This window comes from Clytia hemisphaerica, unplaced genomic scaffold (assembly GCF_902728285.1).
Source record: "Clytia hemisphaerica strain Z4C2 unplaced genomic scaffold, Clytia hemisphaerica genome assembly, whole genome shotgun sequence".
In the NCBI taxonomy this organism is placed as follows: Eukaryota; Metazoa; Cnidaria; class Hydrozoa; order Leptothecata; family Clytiidae; genus Clytia; species Clytia hemisphaerica.
The window spans coordinates 2600677-2626423 of NW_027103286.1; the positions used below are offsets into that span (position 1 = coordinate 2600677).

Consider the following 25747-nt stretch of genomic DNA (forward strand, 5'->3'; position numbering starts at 1 on the left):
CATAAAAAAGAAAGGATTTCGTCAGTTTTATGCATATATTAATTTGCGAGATATTCTATTCGCCGCGTAAGCGCACTTTTCGTAGACTAGTCGGAATACTTTCTTTTACTCGCGGGATTGATGGTAACTTTTCATCTTCGTTATTTTTAAAATGAAGCACAACCGAAAAAAAATGAAACTTCAGAAAGTTGCGTATTTCCATTGAGTAAACGATTCTGACAATTAACAAAATTGATGATGATGATTTTTTTTCGGTCAGGCAAATGTCTCGTATTGGGGGTTCTAGTCTTGACCCCTAAGCCTACGCGAGATTGAAGCGTTTGGGTAAACGAGACAAAACTCCAAAAAAGCTGGTGTTTTGAAGTGCTTCCGTGCGATCGAGATATCGCTGTTTGTGAAGCACTGTTTAGTAGTGTCAACTGTGCACACGTCCAAACAATTTTCCATTGTTTTGATTTTAGCGACCACTCTTTCTCGTTAAAAAAATGGTTGGTAAAATTCCGGTTCTCGTAAGGAAACCTAGCAGAGAAATGGTAGGAAAATAACTTCTTTTAATCATAACTTCTTTTACTTTAGATGAATTTCTGTGAAATTTCCAGGAGAGATCCATAAAATTATCATTGTTATCATGTTCAAATATCTAAATGATTCTCTTTAAAGGAAGGAAAAAAATTGACAACGTTTACATCCCTCTAACCTTCCACAGTACTAAAGTGCACATTTTTACCTACCGCCTTCACGGTGGAACACGGTGGAGATAGTGAGACTCCTAAATGGTGTATTAAAACATGCAATTCACGCGCAAAAACCACTTTTGTTTTCTCTGACCAATCAGAATGCGCGATATGAGTTACTTGAGGAAACCCAGGGCGAAAAAGGGGAAATAAGGGGGTCAATCTTATGGCTGGCGCTTCTTTTTGTGCATTGGTTTTAGGTCAATGTTTTTGGTTTTTCTTAAAGATATATGAAGTGGGGTAACTTGCATCAGTGGAGGGAAACTTGCATAGCCATCAAATGACTGACCAATCAAAGCAGCAAAATTTCAAACAAATGAACTACGCAGCTCTGTTCGCAGCTCTACTCTACCATTTTTGTTTTGATTTTACTTTGTATTTTAATGACCAGACAGGTCATTCATTTGAGGGCTATGCATGTTTGCCTCCACTGGTGCAAGTTGCCCGATCTCACAGTATGATAGTAATTAGGCTAGTTCTAAAGCTCCAAATCAGCATCTAATAACATGAAAACCAGAATATGATATGATTTCAACTGCTCTAACTTGGGACTATCTGACAAAACATGGGACGGCCATTCGACCACCATTTCACCAAACCCAAAGTCATTTGATTTGAGTTAATGAACGGCGTATTAAAAAATGCACGATTTCTCTTTCGCACCAAGTAGGCTTTTTAAAATCAAAATATGAAAAAAATCCGTAGTGAAACACATGCGAGTGTCTGGAACGAAGAAGAACAAATTAGTAGCAAAACGATGGATCGTTTAACATCACTCACGCGGCAAGCTATTTGTTAATCCCATCAGGTGATAGGCGGTGTGCTTTCTCTAATTCTCCAATCAGCGTCCAGTCATTTTGAATGAAAACAAGAAAGTTAAAAAGGGCGCGCTGTGTGACATGTTATGACAAAAAGTATAATTGATAACTTTGGTGGAGTTATCAAAACAAATTTGTTGTCAAAGAGATTTAACAGTATTATAAGTGAAAATACAGGTCAGATATCAACTGTCCCATGTTTCGACCAATCGTCTCAAGTTAGAGCAGTTGACGGTAGACCTTTTGGGAGGTGGAGGTGTGATGTCATGTTGAATAATTAAAAACTGATGAATGATAGTAACTGATAAAAACTCCAGCATCAAAACCATGATAAGAAAATATTCAATTTACACACATTTTACTAATTATGCTTTCATATGAATTTTTTTTATGCTGGAGTTTTTAATTTTTCAACATGACATCACGCCTAGCAAAAGGTTTATTGAAATTGATAGATTGATAGGAACAGACAAGTATATACACGGAGCAATTTTGAAGTTAATTTTTTGTTAAAAAATTCCTGAATGGTATCCAGGTCTTCTGATCATTCTCAACAGAACTTTCGTTCAAGCTCATGGAGTAAAATAGGGTTTTGAGGAAAATAGGTGGATGAAAATAGAGCAGATAATTTGTTTTTATTGTTTCAAAACAATTGGCATAATAATTCTTTTACCACTATGCTAAAGTCTTGATCCTAAGCTTATCTTTCCCCTTACTCAGATTATTTTAACAATGTATTATAATAAGGCTTTTAATTTTCATAACAATTTTTGTTTAACATTTGTGAAAGTAATTCTAATGAATTTATGCAAATAAATATATAGAAATAGTAATAGAATTTCTTATGTTAGAAAGACAATACATCTATCTGTTCAGAAAGATTGTAGTTCAAAGATGAATATTTTTGACAGGAGTAACTTTTATTTCGTGTTACTTTTACCAGACTCTCCCACAATTGATAACTTTTTCCAATCAATGATTGATTGATTGATCCAATCAATGGATTCTGATACGACACCCTTTTTTTGAGATTGGAAAATAAGAAGATTTGAATTGCTGAGAGAAACTAGTTTTTTTGCTTAGGGGTCAGGGAGAAAAAATCTTTTGTCCATCAGTGATTCTGACCTTCCCCTTACTCCTATCTCTAAAGAAGGGTGTCAGAATTGGAAGAGAGATGTTGACATTAGACCAACTTAGGGTATGTATGTCTTTTATATTAAACAATATTCAAAAGCCTGCCTATACCTTAGCTTTTAGATTTCTCATTGATTTCCTATTACAATAACGATAGCTTGCTTTTATTTAGGTCTTTTTAATAAAGAATAAATACAAAATAATAAATCATGGCTGACAATTTTCGTATGCTTTATTATGATACTCTTGGGTTAAAAAATGTTGACCAAAAGAAGACATTGGAACTGTTGTTAAGTGAAAACCCTTTGAGCACAGATAAGTTGAAACATTTTTCTCATAAATTCACATTACCAGCAATCTATCGTTCACTTGTTTGGAAAGTTCAACTTGGTATATCCCCAACATGTAAAGAATCAAGCGAGTTTGTGAATACACAGAGACAAGGTCATTATGAAGATTTGAAGCAAGCTTTAATAACAATGCAAATGTTAAATGACCATGGGGAAACAAACAGGAGTAACTTGAACCCAAGAGACATTGTTTTGATGTATTTATTAGATTTTGGGCAGCTCAGTGTTTTACATGGAAATATTTTAAAACGTGATGGTCACAAAGTATTTGTGTTAGAATCAATAAGTCAAGCTGTATGTGGAGTTGTATCTGATGAATGTGATTGCTTTTGGATTACAAAACATTTATATAATCGACAAGAACAGCTTTATGAAAGTTTTAGTAAACTTCCACAATATGTGAAATACTATTCACAATTAGAAGATCAACGATTATTTGAACACTTGTGCGAAATTCAGTTGTTCAAAGTGCTCCCGTATGACCGTTGGTTTCAAACATATTTTTCATCTGTTTTTGCAGATTGCTTGGAGTATTTAGAAAGAATTCTTGATAAAATAGTGGCAGGATCATGTAACATTTTACTTTTTGTATGCGTAGCTTTGTTATTAACATTTTCCTTGAAATTAAAGCAGGTGCGTTCATCTGAAGAAGCTTTGAAAATGATAAGCCACTTGCAAGAAGAAGCTGGTTTAGCGGTAGTTGACAAGACAATGGAACTGTGGGAACAACATCGCAATTCTCTGTGTGCAGAAATTGGTTGTCATAATCATGACCATTAAAACTACAAAATCTCTTCTTGCTTGATAACCTTTGATAAGGAAAAAACATTATTCTAATGTTAATCTGACGTCATGAAGGTGCAAAATATTGAGCATAAAACTTAATATGGGCATTCATGTCTGGTAGAAGGAAGAAAAGAACACTTAGGCATCCCTAGGATTTCAAAAAAATTTAGTTTTGTAGCTTTACAATTTTTACTGTCTCAAACATTTAAGGAACTGGTTTTAGGTTCATAATCTTTAAATTGAAATTCAAGGACCGCTTTGAAATACCAATATTATTTTTTATCAAAATTCAGTTTTTATTATTAGATTGTGAAAAATTATTTTCATTATTTAAATTTAATTATAAATACTTCATTGACGTTTCCATTTTATTTCATCAAACTATTCATAACACTTTCTAGTTGTTATCCCCCCTGAGCTCTTAAAAAGTTTTATTAAAGACTCTCAGGCATTGACTAGCATGCAAATCACCAAAAATATTACTATACAGCTTGGTTTTGAATTAAAAGTGAACCCTTAACTACCTCCAAATTGGTAAATAGTTACTGAAGTCTGTCAAAAAGGTGTTCAGTGTTTTTATTTTTGGCCATAACTTTCCAAGCATGTATAGTTAAATAAACAGTATTGCTGATCTACAATCAGCGCCGAAATGTATTGGCAATTTTGGGTATTTTAACGTTTTTCAGAATTTAATGGTTGGGCGAGAATTGCAGTTTCAGTAAATCCAATTTGCTTCATTGGATTTTTCTATTTGGGAGGGGTTAAGTGGCTTCCAGACTATATTCTCAGCCTTATTGGAATATTTTTGAGCTTTTAGATTCTGAGATCTTAAGGTCCTAAGTCTTAAGTCTAATGTTAAAACTCAGAGTTAAACCTCTACTTCCAAACTGTACTTCAAAGCACTCAAAAATCACTTGCGGCTTCAAAGTTTTGAGGGAATTCCCCTTTTGTGCCAAATATTTCGGCTACGATTGTAGATTAAAGGGTTGTTCTTGTGAAAATGGTAATTGAAGTGCTATTCTACAAGAAGTTCGTTTTTTTCTTCTTCATTTTTCTTAACTTTCTTGAACTAATTTTGAAAAACAATTTTGGGAAATATATAAGCGCATAAAAATCTTTCTAACAATATCAACCTTTTTATTATACAACAAATGCTTACAGTATTACAATGCTGCGATATAAGAAACTAATTCATCATTTCAAATTTATTTTTAGAGGCATATTTCATTTGCTACTATGATGACAAACCACATGAATCAATCTATGATGCTGGAGAAAAGAATGTCATTTGTTTGCATGCATGCTTTACTTTTGATCAATCCTGTTTCTGCCGAGCTAATTTTGTTTGGCAATTTAAACATCCTTTGGAAGTAGAAAATGGTGTAACTTGTGCCAAGTTAAGGTATGTGAAGGTTCCAATTTACAATAATAACCAGTTTTTTAGTTATACCCAATTGATTGAAAGTACTGTATAATCATTGACTTGATGTTACACTGAGTAAATATTTTGATTGGAATTGTTTAGTGTTTATTAATGTTTATAAGATTAAGACATGTCTATTTAGATTTTTTTGCACACATCAAGAATGTCATATTCAACACATATATTACTTTTATGAATACATAAACACAGAATTCTTTTGATATACTATGTGCTTTAAATGTGAAATGGGTATAAGAACTTCATACGCAAACATATTGCAATAATCATAATAAATAATTCTTAATTTTTTTAGCTGTGAAAGTAATCAAGTGATTACTCATGAAGATCAAAATTCATATTGTCAAGATCCAGGAAAATCTCTTGTTTTCAATCTCAAACCATGGTTGGACCTTGGTGAAAGCTCATTCTATGAAAATCTCTTCAACATCAAACCTTCACATCCCTTTATTGGTGATGAAATTTCATTCCGGATGGCTGGTTCCCTTGAAAATGTATCCTCTAATGTGTACAGTTTGGAAATTTCTGACCGGCAGACCATCAACCAACTGGCTAACCCTTTGTTTACATACAGTTTTAGTTCTCTTGGAACATATAACATTTCCATCACTTCAAGATATTTACTAAATTGCTCTATTACAATGGCTCTTAATTTAGAACATAAAATCAACCCAAATATTATCTCTCTGAAAACAACCCCAAGTGTCATATTCCTCCAAAATGACAAGGAAAGAAAAAACTCGACAATAAAGCTTTATGGAGAAATTATTGGAGGTGTTACTGAAACTTCTATCACCTGGAATGTTTTTGGCAGTATACTTGAACCTCAGAAAATATTGCGTAAGTGATGTAAATATGAGTAATTATTATTATCAGAACTAACATTAACAACTTGGTTCATTACTTACTTACTTTACTTAATTCTGCTTAATTATTAATTGTTGGCAAAATAGTTCATTTTTGTATGATACGACCTGGGTTCATTCAATTTTCTACTTATTTTTTCAACTGTATTTGATACTTTTTAAACTCTTATTATTGAAATCTTTTCTAGCAAGTGTTTATCAAACCAATTTCGATATTCCATGCTTCAAGAATTGTTCTGCATCTGACATGCATCCTGTCAACAGCTCTTTACCAATGCCTGCTCATTTGTGGATGGTTAATCATATATTTCCATCGGATGGTTATGTAATTGGTATACAGATTTATGCAAATCGTTCGAGCAACGATACTGTGTTTCGTGTATGTATTATGATTTTATTAAATTTAAATCTAATTTTAATATTTGGTAATTCTGTCCACAGGCTTCAACTTTGGTTGTGTTAAAATGTTTAAGTTAATTTATTTTTTTAAATCAAAAGAACTTGACACCATCACCCTTAATCTATCCTGGTGAATCTATCCTCTGATGTTTTTTAGGTTTAAGAGGCCCCAATCACTTTGTGTTTATTTTTTATGCAACATCAAACAACTCAATGAAAAAACTAATAAGAACCTTAACAAAAGAACTGTAATAAGGGCTGCCATACTCTTGTCTCCTATTCCATTCGTTCATCTTTTTAACTTCAAAACTTCTCTCTGTCATTTTAGGTATATCGAGATTATGAAAAAGAGGTTGGAAGAAAAACACTCGAGCTGGAAGCAGGATTTAATGAGATTCTCTTTGATTCTCCGATCAAAGTTAAACAAAATGATGTTCCTGTTTTATTCTTAACCGATGCTCATACCGTGGATGTCATTTATCATAGAAATCAATCAATAAAAGTTTACAGCGATGCCGGTATCTCAAACACAGTGGATAATCGAACATTCCGGATGAAGCTGTTATTCAATACCATTACCAATTTCACCAATACTATTCCTCAAAGACTTCTACCATCAAATGCTCATGCTTTCATTGGCCCAATATCATTCCAAGGCGAAACCAAATACGGTCAAACGTTCAGTTCACTTAAGCAAAATGTATCTTTCATCAAAGGACTTGGCACTAAAATCGTAGGCGAATCTTTAAAACCAGCAATGGTGAATAAATCTTATAACTTAACTGTCATCATTCAAAATATCGAACTATTTGTTGATGTAATTATCAAAACAAATAATTCAACTATACGACTGGCATCTAACACAAGCCAATTAATCGCTAATGAATCTAAAGTGATCCACAATCCAGACAACTCGACCTATTTTGAAGTCATTTTTCTAGAGCATGGTTTTCACCAAATTCAAGTGTTATTGATGTATGAATCAATTCAATTAGATTCTCGAAGTATTGTAATCTTTGTTTACCCGTCTTTTGATTTGACGCTCACTGCTGGTCAAAGTCCATCAATGATATCTCTACCAATAACTTTTAACATTCAATTCAACCCAGATTTGCCAGACAATATATCCTTCATTTGGAACTTTGGCTGTGGAGATGATCAACCTGTTTACTTTCACGGTAAATTTACAACGAAGGTTACTCACCAATATAACACACCTGGAAGATGCTTAGTTCAGGTTACCATTTCACTTGATGGTCACCTACAGACTGTAACACAGGAAGTCGATATTTTGGAGGCTTTTACACTTGCCCCTCTACCACCTTATGCCGTAGTTAACCAAAATTTTACTATCGAAGTACAAGTTCCCACGTCGATTTCGGATTACACAGCTATCGTTAGAAATTTCATCTATTCACTTGGAAACCAAGCTCCGATTACCCAACTCATTTTTTCACTTTCTAAACTCGACTTACAATCAGTTTCTGAAGGAACAACAGAATTGAAAGTCAATGTTAGCACCATGCCAGGACTTAACTATAACATCATCAGCTCTAGCCTTCCAGTCTATGACTTTATCACTGGTGTGAAAATACAGAAATCGAATGGAAGTAAACTTGCAATGTTTCATAATATTCAATACCAGGCTACCCTAGATTCTGGATACTTTGGGGCAAGTTTTCATTGGGAAGTCAGTGGTGCTGGTATATGGATAAACACTACCTCTGGAAACAAGGTGATTCTTCACGCTGATAGCCTAGGAACAAAGACTCTTTCCGTTAATGTAACAAACCCGATAAGTACAGCCACAATGGATATAGATATACATGTCACTGACGCTTTAACAGGATTGACAGTTGATAGACCAATGTATGTTCCTTTAGGAAAACCGTTCTCTATCAATGTACATGCCCAAGTCGGTGGAAACGTCACATTCCTATTAACTGTTGGCAGAAATGGATCATCCTTCCAGTCCAATACGTCAAACATCAGCATAACAGTAAATTCAATTGGAATTGTGGAGATTCTCATTGCTGTCCAATTTAATGGTAGTATTGAGAAATGCACCTCATTATCACCCATTAGTTGCATATACGCTTTCAATGTGACGAGTTTAAGTGTGGTTGACGCCGAATTCTATTGGAAGATTGCACCAGATGGTGAAGAAAAAGCACTGCAAAATGATGATATCATCTATCTTCTTACCGATCAAGACATTGAAATTATACCTGCAGCGGTCAATGGTTTATCAGATCCTTATTTCAAAATGACTTTAAACGGTTATACAATTTCACTTGGTTACAACGAAAGTGTAATCCAAACAAAATTACCTGGTAACTTTTATAGAGGAGAAGTCAGAACACACAATCTGAAAATCACCGTATCAAATCAAGTCAGTATTATTCAGCAAACAGCACAAATTGTGGTCAATGAAGAAGCAGTCCTAGCTAATAACATTTGTGTCCCTGAAAAAGTTTATGTAAACCAGCGTGCAACAATTAAAGCGAAAGTTATCCAAGGTTCAAATCTTCAATTCAAATGGGACATTTATGGGGAAATAAACCACGAACAATACATCACATCTGAACCGCAAGTTTCCATCAAGTTAAACACTTTTGGACTCTACAATATCAGTTTGGAGGCTTGGAATCCATCATCAACAGCCTCTATCACCAATCAATCCATGGAGGTTATTGTCCAATTAACTGAACCATTTGTCGATGGGATTGTAACGAACACAAGAATTAATAGTGACGTCGAGTTCCGTTATGGTTTCAAGGATGGCCATCAAATAACTGTCAAAGTGACGTATCCTGAAACATCACTCGCCATACTCACACAAGACTTTAATGGTCAACTCAATGCAACTTTCTCAACATCATTCAAATTTGAAAACAACTATTCGCTCATTTTTAATTTCTTTAACCATAATGGTGATCTATTATCGTCCATCTCTAAAGATGTGGTTATGTATAATCCGATGAATCCATCAATGACTCTTCTAACTCTTAACTCATCCTACGTCAATGAACCAATATCTATCACTCTTAGAGCATCAAGCATTGCAGGACGAGTCAAGGCTTCCCTGGCTTTTATAGATGACACAACAAGGACTACAGAGAAAATTTTACAAATAAATTTCGAAGCATGCCAACATATTAATAATTGCTGGCAAGCCACTGTTGAAGAATCGTTTGATACTCCAATGCAGTTAGCCATCGAAACTCACATACTTAACAATGTAAGCTCACTCGATTTATCACCTGTGTATATCACACTGATTAACAAACCTGAAGACGGTTCTGGACAACTTCTGAGTATCCTAGCTGACCCAGTTGCCATTGGAAAACCTACAAAGATTTACGTCTTCAGCAAGAATGCATCTTCATTAAATACCTGTACTTTCGATTTTGGAGATGGGTCTAGTACCCAAGAGTTCTCATCTATCAGTGATATGGTCCAATACACATTCCTTGCAATTGGAAATTATACCATATCAGTTTCATGTTTTTCTGGAATTGGTCTCCTTGAAGCTGAAACCAATGCCATGGTTCAATATCCAGTCATAGTTGTCAATTACACATATCCTGAAAATAAAATTAGGTATGGCGACCCATTTGAGGTTGCTATGGAGCTCCAATCAGCTATATTGATGCCTGAGTTGAATATTGTGGTGTCCATTAACAACAAAGAGATCAACAATACCCAACCTTTCATCAAAGATACATTGATAAGCTTTACGGTCAACAGTGGAGAGTTTACAGGTTCTGGTGAATTGAGCGTATCAGTTACATTATCAAACTCAATCAGTCGTGCTTTTATATCCTTCGATGTCCAAACAGAAAAAGTCATTGGTCCTGTTATAAGTCGAAATCCAGATGTCTGGAGTCTTGGCAAAACAACACCTTTCAAGATTGAAGCTGTACCAGAAACACCTTTCCAGCAAGGTGGTATATTTACAGTGGAATACCTATTCCTAAATACTGGTCTATTTAACTACACAGTCGAAGCTTTGAACAGCGTTTCCAGAGAAGTATTCAACAGTACCATCATGATCCTGTCACCTGCTCTTGATTTCACACTCAGCCATCCAAAGGTGTTACATTGGCCAAACAATACGATTGATATTCAAATAGAATTGCCGAACACCATATCATCCGAAGATCGAATGTCCTACCGATTCTTTTATGGTGATGGTACGGAATCGAAGATGACTGAAGTTCAATATGACAAGATTGTAGGCAATAGCCTTGTGGTACCATCACACCAATACAGTTTTCCTGGATGTTTTGAAATCAGTCTCTTGATGGACATCAAATTAAATTCTATGGTATCGAAGAGTTCTGTTCACATTTTGAACTTTGACGTTTTGAATGTTACGATAAACGGACATCGCATAAGCAAAGATGATACTCGTATATTCAGAGCCGACGAACCAATCGTTATTACAGAAACAAGTTCACAAGTTGGTTGTTATACTTATGAATATTTTGTATTCCAACAGAATACCAGTATACTGCTCTACACTTCAACAAGTCAAAAGCAGATGCTTATTCTTACTGATTTCCTACACAAAGCAGGTGACTACAAACTGATAGTTTACGCCAATGCTGACAACAAGACACACAAGATTAGTGAAATGGGCTTTCACACCATGCTTCCATTGCCTCGCATCTGGTTAGTTCCTGGCACAAGTTGGACGATGGGAGGCTACATGGAATTTGCAGTGGTCTTCAAAATGAATCCCCAACAAATCAAAAATCTAAAATTCAACTTTGGTGATGGAAACCAAACTATCATCTCCGATCCAACTATTGAGAAACTCAATCATACAACAACTAACTATAGTATTTACATCGGACAATATTCATATTTCTTCAGCTTCAATCATACATATAAAAAACCTGGCCCATACCAAATTCAAGTCGAAGCTTCAGATCACTTTTTAACTACCAGAGATGAGACGAATATCTTTATTACCGATTACCATTGTCCATCACCCTCTGTTGACATTCTAACATCCTCTCAAGATGACCTCATCAATGCATACTATGATAAACAAATAATCATTATGGCTAAAGCGAAATCATTCTGTGGTACTTACAAGAAATTAGTCTTCAGGTGGCATTTGTATCAAATAACAGATTGGGATTTTCAACATAGGGCCTCGTCCTGGGACAGGAACCCAATGACGTAAGTTTGATCAAATTCCTTATACCTTGATACTGTTAGGTTCCAAATAAACGCGCCCCCCCTCCCCTGCTTGTTAATTTTTCGAAAATTTCCTACCCTCCGTTTATTAATTTTCAAGAATTTTTTCAATTTTTTCAAGAGAAGGTCCCTAATTCTGCTCTAAATAGCCTGATTTTAGCCTATATTTACCTTTTTTTTGGGTTTTCGTAATTACAATCTCCAACCCCCGACAATTAGTCCCCCCGTTTATTTGGAACCTAAGAGTAAAGATATTATAACAGTTAGTAGTTGTCTCACCTTTACAGTGGATACACGACTCAGGAAGCAGGGTTTCCGATGAAATTCGACCTTTAAGAAGAAAAGTAAAAAGGTTTTTTTAGAATTGTTGATAAATACTGTGGTTCCTGGAAATTGTTCAAGTTCTTTGCTAGCATGTGGAAACCACTGTCATGGGAATTAATCTGATTACGGCTAGTACACTTGTGGGAATGGACTTGAAAACGTTCGATTTTAAACACAGAAACTTTTGAAAACTTGTTCTCTTCTTTTCTCTTGTTAGTCTGGATATCGACAACACTGGTATCTCCTACAACATCCCTTCTCGTTCACTAACAGCTGGTTACTACATCGTTAAATTCCAAGCTATACTTCAAAATGCAAATGTTGAAGAATCAGTTGAGAAATACATCAAAGTTAATGAAGAAAAAATGCAAGCTGTTATATCTGGTGGTAGTTTCCGGACATTGCCATGGCAAAATGATATATACCTCGACGCTGATCAATCGTATGATCCAAACAAGGCTGAACCAACATTGAAGCTGGAATACAATTGGTATTGTGAGTACTCATTCCATGGCGTACGGACCGGTTGTTTCAGTCAAGACCCAGATGAAGTCAAACAAGTTGGTTCCAGATGGAGAATTGCCAAGAGAACACTACTTGAACGTCAGCAATATCAAATCAAATTGGTTGTTATTAATAACCGGGGAAACAGGAGAGCAATAGCTTATCAGACGATTGTTTTGGTTGATCTCGAAATCCCAGTCGTCAGTATTAGGTTGGATATATTTTTCTTCGTGTTGTCTCAAGTTGAGAGTTTATTCTATCAGCCATTTTAAGTAAATCTTGGAAACTGGGAAGATGGTAAAATTTTACTCAGGAAACGTAATAAGGATTATAAGAAACCCCTGCAATAGTTGTCGTTTATGGGTTGTGACCGTGACAATCTCTCTGAGTAAATCAGTTTTTTACAAAAACACATTTATTTTAACTTTGTGTAAAATTTAAAAGAGGAAAGGGCAAAATATTTGGTATCCTATTCCCTCTCAGTTCTAATATTTTTCGCCATTTCTTTCATTTTAGTTGTTTTACCAACTGCGAATCACTGGTCGACCCTTCCAAACGATTCACTTTAACATCGACATGCCAAAACTGTCGATCAAATCAAAACATCAGCTACAGATGGACTGTGGACACCACGGCTGACATGAATCTCACTGAAGCATCTTTGACCGACTTATCATCAACAAATTTGGTGGTCAAAGAAAATCAAATGAATGAAGATCAAACGTACATTTTTCTTCTAATTGTGACCAAGTCCTCAGGTGAGTCAAAACAACCTTTTACAAACACCGTTCGTTTTTCACTCATTGTGAGCTCCACCTACCACGGATTCTCAATCTCACTCAGGCTATGGACCATCTTAGGTTTTCATTAATTACAACGTTTGATTCCTTTACAATTTTCTCGAAAATTCTGAGTTTGATTCGATCTGAAAAGTTTCTACTACCATTTTTAAGAAACTAAGATCTTTCGCTTTTCTAGGCATTGAAAGTACCACCCGTTACCATGTCAACACAAACAGACCACCGTATGGAGGTCAATGCAATATCACTCCTGATAATGGAACTGCAATTGAGACGGTGTTCAACATCAATTGTACGAACTGGCAATCAGGAATTGGTATATCGAACTATCATTTATTTATCCGAAGAATAGATTCTCATCCATTGTTGGCAAGCCATCCATCTGGCAAGATGAACGTGCAGTTACCGGCTGGTGACAAAACAGATAATGTGTTGAACCTTTCTGTTGAGATTGTTGATTTGTTTGGTGCTTCAACCATAGTTGATTTCAGTGTTCAGGTTAGAATCTTTCTTTCTTTAGCCTCGGTACATTTTGCTCTCCTTTGGTTATACGGGATGCCTGAGATTTCCTTCGCTTAATCGAAAGTTTGTTATTAATTGGAGAAAAATGAAAACAGATTTGTCAAGTTCGCCTATACTTTAAATGGCATAATACTTGTTTTAAGATAGAAGCTGATTATGAAATTTTGCTGAGCGTACAGAGTTTAAACCTAATATTCTATAATCCTTAAAAACGCATGATTATTGATCAACATAATCGTCATTTGTAGGTGAACCCGGTAGCATATACTACAGAACTATACAACGAGCTGACGGAAGCCACTACTGATAAGGGTGGTCGCTTGTGGAACCTTGCTGATGAAGGAGATATACACGCATTGATTCCATATGTCCATACCATCACTTCATTTCTCAATGTGAATGAAACCGTAGATGACCCAAATGAAGGATTGATCCAAAATCGACAAAAAGTGAGTTTCCACTTAAAGTGATTTTGATGAATATTGACCGCTTTTATTGTGTTTTTATCATTGATCTCTAACTACTTAGCTAGATTGGGTTACCAATATAAAAGGCAGCGCGTTCAGTTTTAGAGCTGACTAGTTTGCCATCTTGTTTCCAATTCTGGTCGTCAACAGCACGATTCGAATGTTTTAAAATTTGAAAAAGCAAGGTTAGATTAGAAAACAACACGGCGAAAAAGTCGACTTTAAAACTTGACACACTTCCACGGGAAATCTGTGAGTCGTTAGCCTATCATGTGTGTAAAGGAATATGATATCTGTGGTGTTTTCCTCATGGCCGTTCGTACTACTACTCGAGAAGAGCTAAAATATTTCAAAGGTTTTTGACGCAGAGAGTCTGCTGTAATTTTCTGCTCCCGATATTGATTTTCCAAATCAAGTTATGAATAAATATCGCAAATTACGGGATTTTGGGGGTAGATGTAGACAATGCTATCGTCCGTTAGATGGCCAGTAAACGCGGGAAAATATATACACGTTTTTTATAAGAACAAACTACATAAGAACACAAGGCTTTGGTGGCCAAAATCTTAAGAACAAGCTTAGAACATTTTAAGGCTTTGTGGGCTCTAAAACACATGTTTTCTTAGGAAAATGGACAAAAGAACATGTTAAGAACATTTTTAAGCTTGAAACCCGAAAAGTTAAGAACATCTGAAGGCTTCAAAAATTTTGGATGCTCTTATAAAAATGTACAGAGTCAGGGTGTCAGGGTGGTTTACGGGGGAAAAAGTGGCGGTAGAGTTTGGAACAACTGTAAACACCCCCGCCACTGCTTACTCCGCCCCAAGTGTTCCACCGTTTTCACATTTATCCCGTCTCCTAAACTATTCCTTTTTTCCTTTTGATCTCGTGAAGGTGATATAGGGTCATCTAGGGTAGATGTTTCAAGATAATGAGACTACATGCATCTCTAGTAATTGATGGGAAGGGAACCACGTCATTGAGATATTTTCAAGGTGCATTGGTTTGGGTTTATTCTAAAAATCAAGAGCTATACACTGATATTAGTTTCAAACAAATATTCTTGACTTTGATTGTAGATACGAAAATCAATTGCAGAAGTCCTCTCAGAAATGAAGATACAACATTTCGAAGGTGTGAAACAAACAGCTGATACTCTTTCTCCTCTCTTGCAAAAATCTTCAGAAATCACACCTCAAACACAAGTAAGTTTATTCGTGCCCTGAATTCATGATATGCACCATTACATTACGAACCCAATAGCTGATTGGTTGTAAGTGACGTAAAATCATCAGTCAATACGTCACTTTAAACCAATCAGCTGTTGGCTTCGTGGAAGACATTGCAATGGTGCATAATATGAATTCTTTAGAGTCATAATTTCTTGTCTTGTTATGAAAAAAAAACTTAGATTCCAAAGATCTTTACTTATAGATTGTCCTGGTCTGCCGGGCAAATACCGATTTGGTTATTTGGGTGTTAGATTGAAATGATGATGGTCTAAAATGAAATACACGTTTTTTTTTTATAAGGAACCTTAACTTTGCTCTGAGCCTGGAGTTCCTTATTTTTACAGAGAATTTCAGTCTCAAAGTTCCCAGCCTGAGCAGTTCCTAAACAATTCCTTATTTTTTTAACCATTTTCAGCCTCGAGTTCCTTATAAACGTGTTCCTTATAAAAAAAACGTGTAGCCTGTTTGAAGTTCCCGATCGATTCAGTATGCATATCGCCCATGGCGCTCTAAATTTAGAACGTCATGATACTGTTCGATATTTCTTTTGAGTATGTTTTTTACGGAACATAATACCAAGAAAAATTATAGTGAGCAGTTAAAAATTCATGTCAATATAGTGATAAGAAAAGTCGTTTCTTTGGTTGTTTCTCGTTTGCCTTTTTGATAAGATTTTGTTATAATTATTATTATTAATTTTTCTTCAAGGAATTCGTATTAAAAACGTTAACGAACGTGGCTGATTTTCTGGAGAATGATAAGAGCGAGTTAAAGAAAGAAACACCGGAGAAGATTCAAGACATCACTTCAGGGGTGGTCAAAGCTGCCGGAAAACTCATCCACATTGCATCTGATGATCGCAAAGACGAGTCTATTAAGGTATATTAACAGTTTAAACATGAGATTTGCTTAGTTTGTAACACATTTTAAGATCTAAATTTTAGCTAAGCAGTATAATCTGTATTTTACCAAACTGTTCCTCTTGACTATCCTGCATTAGATAACGAAAGCCTTTTCATTACATACTGGACAACAAAAAATGATTGGTGGTCGAAGCACTACCTCTTACCCTCCTTTCCGTATTTTTAATCCACCGCACTAGATTGATAGAAAAAGCTCTGCAGTTTCAAAATTTCTGAAAATTACCTCCCGTGTCTATGGCTCTTCACTGAAAAAATAACCTGAAGAATTTTTCTAAAAGTGTTTTTTGGGATGCCTCGTTCTCATAAACATTTACTCTGACAAATTTTGTACAATATGCTAAATGCAGGATGAAGAGATAAAGCAAGGTGTGTTGAACATTCTGAAAGATGTTTCACCCAAACTTCTCATTGGTAAAGTCCCTGGTGAACAGCCCTCCCGTATATCAAGTGATACCATCGCACTGGAAGTCTCTAAAACTGAAATCGGTAATATTTTGTTTTCATAGATTATGCCAACCTGGCTTCTTGGTTAGTTTGGTTCTTTGTTTTCTGACGACGGAAGACAGCTTGAACGTCCCTCAGTTTTGACCTGCAAAATAAAGTACGTTGAAAATGTGATCGGAAAACCCTGAACAATATTACCCAATAGTAATTCATAATTTTAAAGTTCAAGTAATTTTTGAAACTTGGTGGCATTTTTCATATTTCTAAATGATTTTCTTTTAGGGAACCTTGAACGAGAAATTGAAACTTTGGATGGTAGGCGTTTGAAAATCCCTGCAAATCCTTTCGGTGATTTGGCAAGCACCAATACAAGCTTAATAATCAACTCCAAGGTAAGAACATAATAGATTTTGAATGTACCAATTGTTCAAAAACCTTTTTATTTCCGAATTCTAAATTCGGTTTTGTAGGCAAATTCAATGATTTTTGGGCAATTTCATCATAAACATTCTTAAAGAGTATATTCTTATAAAAAAGCGTGTGGATTAGGCAACATACCCACGGTATTGAAATAATTAGTTCGGAAAATATGTCAGCATGCAGTTTCAAAGAATAGACACTGTTCAGAACAATTATTTCAGTTGTTTGAATTCAAAAAGTTTCTTAGACACACGTATTTATATGTCACATTACCAATGGATCATCAGGGGTACTTTTGCTTGAAAATTATGATTTTTGGGTTGGACAAGAGCAATTTAGACCATTAATTCAAGCTCAATTCAATTGAAATTTTTAAATATTTGAATATTGCTTTGTACGTCCCAAAAACAACGAAATATCATACTTTATTTATCTTCACCAGATGTGCACTTTAACGACCAATCCTTTCACCAATGGAGCAACGGCTAAACACGTCAATGCTCCGGTCATCAATTTGGAATTCACCACGAACAATGATGATATCATACCTGTCAAAGACCTTCCTATTGGAAACGAGATTGAGTTTTTCGTACCGCAAATCACCCCTCCAACCACTGTGAGTTTCTAACTTAAATCTTTATAGGTGGTTTTTATGACAAAATGAAATGGAGAGGCTTTTTATTCTTAAGTTAGGATCCAAACTCAGCGTAAATCTAACATGCGATATCTACCAAAAATTTGGCATTTTTGTGAAAACTTTTTTTTATTATTTTTTTTTTTTTGGGGGGGGGGGGGCATTGCTGAGGGATAATTGCCAATTTATAGGAAAATTATTTATGGCATTCTTAGGCTCAGTAAACAAATACCATGATGGTGGTATTGTTAACATATTCTTATTTCTTTACCAATTTCATCATAAATATTCTTATAAAGTACATTCTTATAAAAAAGGTGTCTTTTATAGGAGGTCATTGCTTAGAGTCTATGAGAATTAATACCGGAATGAAAATTCTTTTTCGCCCATTTGAAAGAAAGAGGTTTTGTGGAAGGGAAACATGTAAGGAAAAAGTGTGATTTAAAGCTAAAAAACCTAACTGTTTGAACTAGATTGATGTTAAACTTCGTTTAAACTACACTGAATTTTTTAGCAGATCAAAATTACCAATCCTCCATCATTTTTTCAGGTACTGGTAAACTCGACAGAATTTGGAAGAGAAAATTTTATACGTCGACGCTATGAATTTGTTCAAAACGGACCCATGATTTTCCAAATCAAATTACCGAGGAATACAACAGTAAAGTTCATCTTTTGGCATGGTGAAGATAATGGTGATATTGATTCCATTCTAACTTCTAAAGAGATCACTGGAAATGGAGGTAAAATGGACACTTTAATTTGCACCGGTAAAATATAAAAATAGATATAGATAATAGATGGAAATAGCGGTCGTTATTTTCGGATTCTATAAAGGCTATATTTTATGTGGAAAGCCCAGTTATCAAGGACTTTTAGACAGTTTTTCGATTTTCACGGGATCCACGGCCAGCCAGCTCGGCTATCCATGAACTGAACGGAACATAGGAAGGAACGGAAATCTGAACTGAGAACCAATACTTTGTGGCGCTGATTTATAATTCGAACACACAAGGAGAATTGCAATTTGTTCGACTTGTCGAAAATTCAAGTTACACTTTGGTCTGTCAACTGAAGGTGTCTAGAACCTTGTTCGAGTTACGGAGGTCCAAAAAAACTTTAAAGCGATGTTAATTTCGACCCTTTTTAATCGTTTTAAGAGCTGGTAGATGAGAATTATGAAAAATATCCATTCTGTTACGATAACTATTCATGTCGGTATATAAGGCGAATGATAAAAAATGTTTTGTTTCCGGAATGCGGGTGAAGGAAAAAAGTTATCATGCGGCCGGCCGGAAAATAATTTTTTTTTGCTATTTTTGATAATTTATGGCTCATTGAAATAGAGTTTAAGAATAACTTTTATGTATAAATACAGCATAAATTATGTCCTAAATTACAACAAGTACGGACTACTAACGAACGAAAGTTTGCGGCCGGGTCAGAAAAAAAAAATTTTTCACCCGGCCGGTTTCCGGAAACAAGAAATTTTTTTTGTTTCGCCTAATTAGAGGAATTTTGTTGAGAGTAAAAAAACTGTATGGAATATGCGATAACTTCTTTTTTCAGGATATAGCCCGCCAATCATTATCCAGTTTTCATCGTTCAAATTCTCCTTTGTGACCATGGTGATGGAATATGGGATGACAGAAGAAGACATTTTGAACGGCTTCGATGTTCCTTATTTCGATATCGAAGTTAAAACCACCACAACTGGCTGTATTTATTATGATCAAAAGATTCTTGATTGGTCAGATGGCGGCTGCCGGGTAAGAAATGATCGGACATTTAAAACTCAGACAGTTGGAAATCCTTTGCATGTTTAGGTTTCGATCTTGCAACTTTACTCATTTAATAATTTTCTGTTTGATATCAGTTCAACTTAAAAATATTATTTCTTTATTGTATATAATAAGGAGGCAAGCAGAATTAATAAAACTATTTTTCAGAATTTTAGTTCTCGCAGCGCGGGAGTCGTTCTTCCGTTGAATAGTAGCCTGTAATCACAAGTTGAAAAATTCCGAGGTAATGTAATTCTGAATTGTTTCAATTTGGTTCAAAATCTTATTTAGATCGGGCCCTTGTCAAACATAAAGGAAACACATTGTCTTTGTAATCATTTAACATGGCTCAGTAGTTTCTATGTACCACCGAGAAAACTAAATATCCAAGCCCAACTCTTGAAACTGAAGAACCTTGAAGAGTATCCGGCTATACTTGCAACTTTTTGCGTCATTATGGGCGTGTCTTTGGTTGCTATGATATGGGCGAGACGTAAAGATTTGACTGATACTGGATGCGTGAGTTTTACTTGCTCGTTTGAATTTTATCTGTTTTTACAACTACCTTGTCGGCCATTTTTGCGCCGGTTTTTATTTGCGTTATGTTCACTGATCTAGGGTACCACTTAGGGTACTAAAAAAAACTCCGATCAAATACTTTGCTTGACCAGGATTGAGAAACTTGTCCAGAGTGTATAAAAGTCAGTGGTTATGTTTGAGCCTGCTGTGGAAATAGGGCAGGCTTAAATTATTGCGTTATTAGTGTAAATTCAACCCTGAGCTATAACATTTTGCTACTAACTATCATACCAGTTGACCAAAAAACTTTGAAGAGACCTCCTGAGAAAGTGAGTTTTAACTTCTAAAGCTTATAATTTAACAACCATTGGAGCAAATTTAAAACAGGTTTTTGTACTCAAAGTTGAGCCCAACCAAGACTTTTTGAGTCACCCAGTATTTTCTTATATCAAAATTGATAAACAGTAAATTGTGTGAGCATTTACTGGTATATCATCTGCATCGCTTTTCTTCCAGAATGAACCGACAATGTTGAGATCACAATCTTCGCGTAAAGGGACTACATATCATCTTGCTATTTACACTGGTCATCGAGGTGGGTCTGGCACTACTGCAACTCCAGTTCTCATTCTCAGTGGTGAAAAAGAAGATAGTCAACCACTGATACTGAAGAATGAACAACGAAAATTGTTTGATAGAGGATCCGTTGAAACATTTGTTTTTACTTCTGAACAGGTAAGAACACAACAAGAGACAACAACGGGAGGGAAAATTATAGTTGCTAACGTTATACAGTCGTCATTAAATGCTGGTATGACGTTTTTTAAAGACTGTTTTCCATTCCAAAAGTAATTTATGAATTGATTAGTATCTCTCAAAAACTCGACTGATGGTGTCCCTTCTTTTGATTTTATAGATTTCTCTTTAGCTTTGAATCTTTTGGCATGGGTAGATTCATATTGTTAATTTTATGGGTTATCTTTTCTCCTGAAGCCGTGCGTAAGAGCTAATAGGGAATTATTAGGTCACCAGAAATTGGGCCATTCCAGAAAAAAAATGTCCCCCCTAGGTTGAGGAAGTCTTTTTGGAAAAGGTGACTTTTCAATTTTTAGGACCCTCTTGGCTTTTTTGTTCCCATTTTTAGGGCCGCCCTGGATTTTTGACTTCGTTTTACTGACCACCCTGGATCTTCGACCTCATTTTACTGACCATCTTGAATTTTCTACCTCATTTTATTGACCACCCTGGATTTTTTTACACTCAAAAAACTTGACCCCTGGATTTTTTTATTTTCCAGATCACCCCAGACGTTACACTTCTCAACATGACCATTTCTGGAAAAGTCCATTAAATTTTTTATCGGTTTCTTTTAGGATTTGGGTGATTTGAAATACCTTACCATTTGGCACGATGACGTCGGGGCCAATCCTTCGTGGTTCCTTAGTCGAATCACTATTACCAACCTAAACACCAGTAAACAACAACAATGCTTTTGTAACGATTGGCTAGCTGTGGACCAATCAGATGGCTTGATAAGTCGCGTTCTACCAATCGCTAGCGATTCTGAATTAAAATCCTTCGAGAATATATTCTTAGCTAAAGCCACTCAAGATTTGACGGATGGTCATATTTGGTTCAGTATTATCATGAGACCTGCTCGAAGCAACTTTTCCCGTGTACAACGTGTGGCTTGTTGCCTTTCATTGCTTCTTTCGACCATGCTGAGCAACGCTATGTTTTTCCGCGTAGATGAAACTAGGACAGCAGGTTGGTTGATATTTTCTCGTTGATGAACCCTAATAATAGTCTGGCATTATTACTTGAATCGGTAGTCATCTAAAGTTTGTATTGGACTTGTAAATATTTTTTCACGCCAGACCTTAGGCTGTTGGCATCCTCTAGAATTAGCCACTACCCGATATTTTTTAGTTCTAGGGATGGTACCAGCATTCTAAGAGTTGACTAATGTTAGTTGTTTCACCTTTCCGTAGCACCGGATTCTAATACGCCTTTTCGACCGTAGTCGCGCGGTCAGGCGCGTGCCACTTAATTATTTAATCATCCCCCTAAACTCGATCTAATCCTTTTTTGACACATTTTTCTATTGTCGATAGGTGCGAAAAAAGAAATAAGACGGTTTTAGTGGGATAAAGCGGACAAAAAAATGCCCGCGCGGCAATAGGCGGCTACGGTCGAAAAGGTATATTCCCTCTTTCTTAAACGTTTAAAAATGTCCTTTTTGTTCTTAGGTGACGAGATTAATGTCAGTGGCGTTGCAGTTCGATGGAGTACCATTGTCATCGGAATCCAATCAGCCCTCATTGTCCTACCCATTAATATTTTTATCGTCTTGTTATTCCGCCGTGCTGCGCCTGATACTTCTGTTAAAGACCAACCTGCTCTACGCCGCATTTCATCCGGTAATGAACTGGCTACACACCGTAATTCTGTTAAACAAAAGTCGGTAATACCCCGCATTATTCTTACAGATCCGTCTATTTCATCTTGCAGCTCAGCGGAAGAACCCCCTGCTATACAAAACCGTCAAACTGTTATATTCGATTTGAATCGCTCTTCCCTTTTCGATAATTCTGCTTGGCATATACGAAAGAAACCAGAAGTCTTAACTGATGGCTCACAAGACTTTTATGGGGATGATTTCCTACCTATGGAGCGCTCCATATCAAATCAAACGGTCTACCATTATCATGCAAACAGTGACGAAATGATTGGGGAGCCTAAGAGAGTTCACTGGGGATCATTGGAAAAATTCACTTATGGTGAACCATTTGGAATAAACACTCCATTATTACCACCCAACTTTTCTACTTCAAAGTGTCGAAGACTATCAACAAGAGATTTGATTTCGCTACCTTTGTATTTCAGTAAATCAGAACCAAACCTTAACCATTCCTATGGACGAGAATCACAAACCGATCAATTAAGGCAAAATTCAACACCCGATATTCATGAATATACTGATTCCCATATTATGAATTTTAATGCCCATGGAATTTTCTTGAACCAGTTTACCGCTGAATCTGTCTACCAGAGACCTGGGACTAATAATCGAAGTGGTGCTAATAATATTAATCCGGCTGCATTTGGTACTTCTGAACATCAAAACTTCGCTGAATCTACATACGACGGATTGAATATGGCAGTGAACCTATCTGCCGCTGAATCTGTATATCAGAGACCTAGACCTATTAAGCAAAATAGTGGAAATGGAGTCGAAAATCCTGATCTGGCTTCGCTGAGCACTTCTGCGCATCAAAATTTCGCTGAATCTACATATGACGGATTGAATATGGCAGCCATTCGAGCTCGAATTCCGAATCAAGCTGGACCACATATGGCTGAATCTATCTACCAGAGACCTGGGATTGATAATCGAAGTGGTGCTAATAATATTAATCCGGCTGCACTCGGCACGTCTGAACATCAAAATTTCACTGAATCTACATTTGGTGGATTGAATATGGCAGCGAACCAATTTGCCGCTGAATCTGTATATTCAAGACCTGGACCTAATAAGCAAAGTGGTGTTAATAATATTAATCCGGCTGCACTTGGTACTTCTGAACATCAAAATTTCACTGAATCTACATATGACGGATTGAATATGGCAGTGAACCTATCTGCCGCTGAATCTGTATATTCAAGACCTGGACCTAATAAGCAAAGTGGTGTTAATAATATTAATCCGGCTGCACTTGGTACTTCTGAACATCAAAATTTCACTGAATCTACATATGACGGATTGAATATGGCAGCCATTCGAGCTCGAATTCCGAATCAAGCTGGACCACATATTGCTACTGTCGTTGAGGAAAGTCACCACCATTTACCGCCACGTTTCAAAACATCATTTGCTGATAAAGAGAATGGTACGCTGAGAAAATCTTTATAACACCTTATTTGCAATGAAAACACTAGATTTTGAGGGATCCTTTTGTTCTCTCTCAATTTTACATGGTAATAATTCCAGTCAAGTAGGTTACATTACTTATTAGGGTGAAGGATTTCCAAGGTCGCAGGGGTGGATTTTTTTGGTAAAAGTAGATAACCCTTACTCGGGAAGCTGACAGAAGCTTTTTGAAAGTACTTAGGTGCCAAATAAACGGGGGGGGGGGGGGGGGTTCGAATAAACGGGGGGGGGTTGGAAAAAAATTTCAAATCAAATAAACGGGGGGGGGGCCTAATTACCGGGGGGGTTGGAAAATGGACTTTTTAAAACCCTTAAAAAGTGTCAAAATAGACTAAATTTAGGCTTTTTAGAGTAAAACAAGAAACTTTTCTTTTGGGAGCTGGGAATTTTTTCAAAAATTAATAAATGGGGGGGGGTCCTAATAACGTCCGGGGGGGGTTTGAAAAAAATCGAAAAATTAACAAGCGGGGGTCCCGTTTATTTGGCACCTAAGAGTAATTGGGTATCAAACTAAAAATTCATTGGAATGAAATGGAAAAAATATTTGCGTTTTGTCTAACAGCAAAAAAACCTTGAAATTAGTGTTAGGTTTCCCCAATCGGTATACTAAAATCTAATAATTTGACGGTTACCTACACCCAAAGCCATTTGCGGTGTCTGTAATTGATTACAGTATGTGGCCCCCAAAACGGCGATCAAATTTGAAATTTCTCTCAAATCTAGAGGAAAAGAGATTTTACAAAAATTTTTGCTGCATGAAAATCTTTAACATCTCTACTTTATTTCCTGGAAGTTCTTTTTCAAAATTTTCAAATTCAAAATATTTTTCAATCGCTTAAAGATAGGTAGCTTTTTTCTAATGGCCCCCAAAACGGGGGTTTGAAATTTTGGCGATTTCTCAAGATATCTTTAAGATATGAATACAAAATTTTGACCATAGTTTTGAAATATGATTTAGAGGGTTTTGGGCATAAATTTATTTGATAAAATTTTTACAGTATACCCCTGGTTGTCAAAATGCAGGTTTGGGGCCCCCAAAACGGAGGTGTAGTTAAAATCAAATTATTAAACCTTGTTGTAATAGGGGGGAAAACTATGAACATATTTGTGTTTTCCCTTAAATTTACGACCCGATGGATGTAAAATTTATGATTTTTATGAAATATTTCAAGATTTTCAATATTGCAAAGTCCAAACTGAAAATTTAGAAATTTTCAAAATGACAATTTTGATTTAACAACGTCTTAATCAAGTTTTTGAAAACAAATCTCTTTTGAAAATAGTTCCATTCATGTATGGAATAAGTTGTGAAAATTTTAGAAAAAAAGCATAACTGAAATTGAAAATATTAAGCTTTAAAGATATTTTTCTCCTATATTTTGCAAAAAAATGACAGAATTTGCCGTTTTTGCTGATTCAGCGAAAAATTTTATATATAATGTTAATTTTTTGTTATAAACTACTAACTCAAGGTGATAGGAATAGAATTCCAAGACTTTTGCTTTTT

The 25747-nt window shown here is 35.8% G+C and overlaps 2 protein-coding genes across 2 annotated transcripts in view; both read left to right on the top strand.

Annotated features, from left to right (window-relative positions):
• LOC136806990 (uncharacterized) overlaps nucleotides 1–25747 on the top strand; it is a 59446-nt gene that overhangs the window by 11533 nt on the left and 22166 nt on the right. Inside the window, exons 2-20 of the mRNA XM_067063571.1 lie at nucleotides 5038–5224; nucleotides 5559–6103; nucleotides 6318–6508; nucleotides 6857–11721; nucleotides 12281–12778; nucleotides 13084–13325; nucleotides 13546–13865; nucleotides 14138–14338; nucleotides 15436–15561; nucleotides 16297–16467; nucleotides 16859–16997; nucleotides 17238–17347; nucleotides 17818–17991; nucleotides 18560–18752; nucleotides 19579–19778; nucleotides 20082–20309; nucleotides 20826–21044; nucleotides 21683–22076; nucleotides 22559–24199. Coding sequence (XP_066919672.1) covers nucleotides 5038–5224; nucleotides 5559–6103; nucleotides 6318–6508; nucleotides 6857–11721; nucleotides 12281–12778; nucleotides 13084–13325; nucleotides 13546–13865; nucleotides 14138–14338; nucleotides 15436–15561; nucleotides 16297–16467; nucleotides 16859–16997; nucleotides 17238–17347; nucleotides 17818–17991; nucleotides 18560–18752; nucleotides 19579–19778; nucleotides 20082–20309; nucleotides 20826–21044; nucleotides 21683–22076; nucleotides 22559–24199 — 10644 coding nt within the window. The remainder of the gene's footprint in view (nucleotides 1–5037; nucleotides 5225–5558; nucleotides 6104–6317; nucleotides 6509–6856; nucleotides 11722–12280; nucleotides 12779–13083; nucleotides 13326–13545; nucleotides 13866–14137; nucleotides 14339–15435; nucleotides 15562–16296; nucleotides 16468–16858; nucleotides 16998–17237; nucleotides 17348–17817; nucleotides 17992–18559; nucleotides 18753–19578; nucleotides 19779–20081; nucleotides 20310–20825; nucleotides 21045–21682; nucleotides 22077–22558; nucleotides 24200–25747) is intronic.
• Nucleotides 2854–4206, top strand: LOC136807091 (TBC1 domain family member 7-like). Its single transcript, XM_067063664.1, has one exon. It carries the CDS (start codon nucleotides 2896–2898, stop codon nucleotides 3814–3816), a length of 921 nt encoding a protein of 306 aa, XP_066919765.1. The 5' UTR covers nucleotides 2854–2895; the 3' UTR covers nucleotides 3817–4206.

Excerpts from the sequence above, each read along its gene's own strand:
- LOC136807091 (XM_067063664.1), top strand. The coding sequence starts at position 2,896 with ATGGCTGACAATTTTCGTATGCTTTATTATGATACTCTTGGGTTAAAA.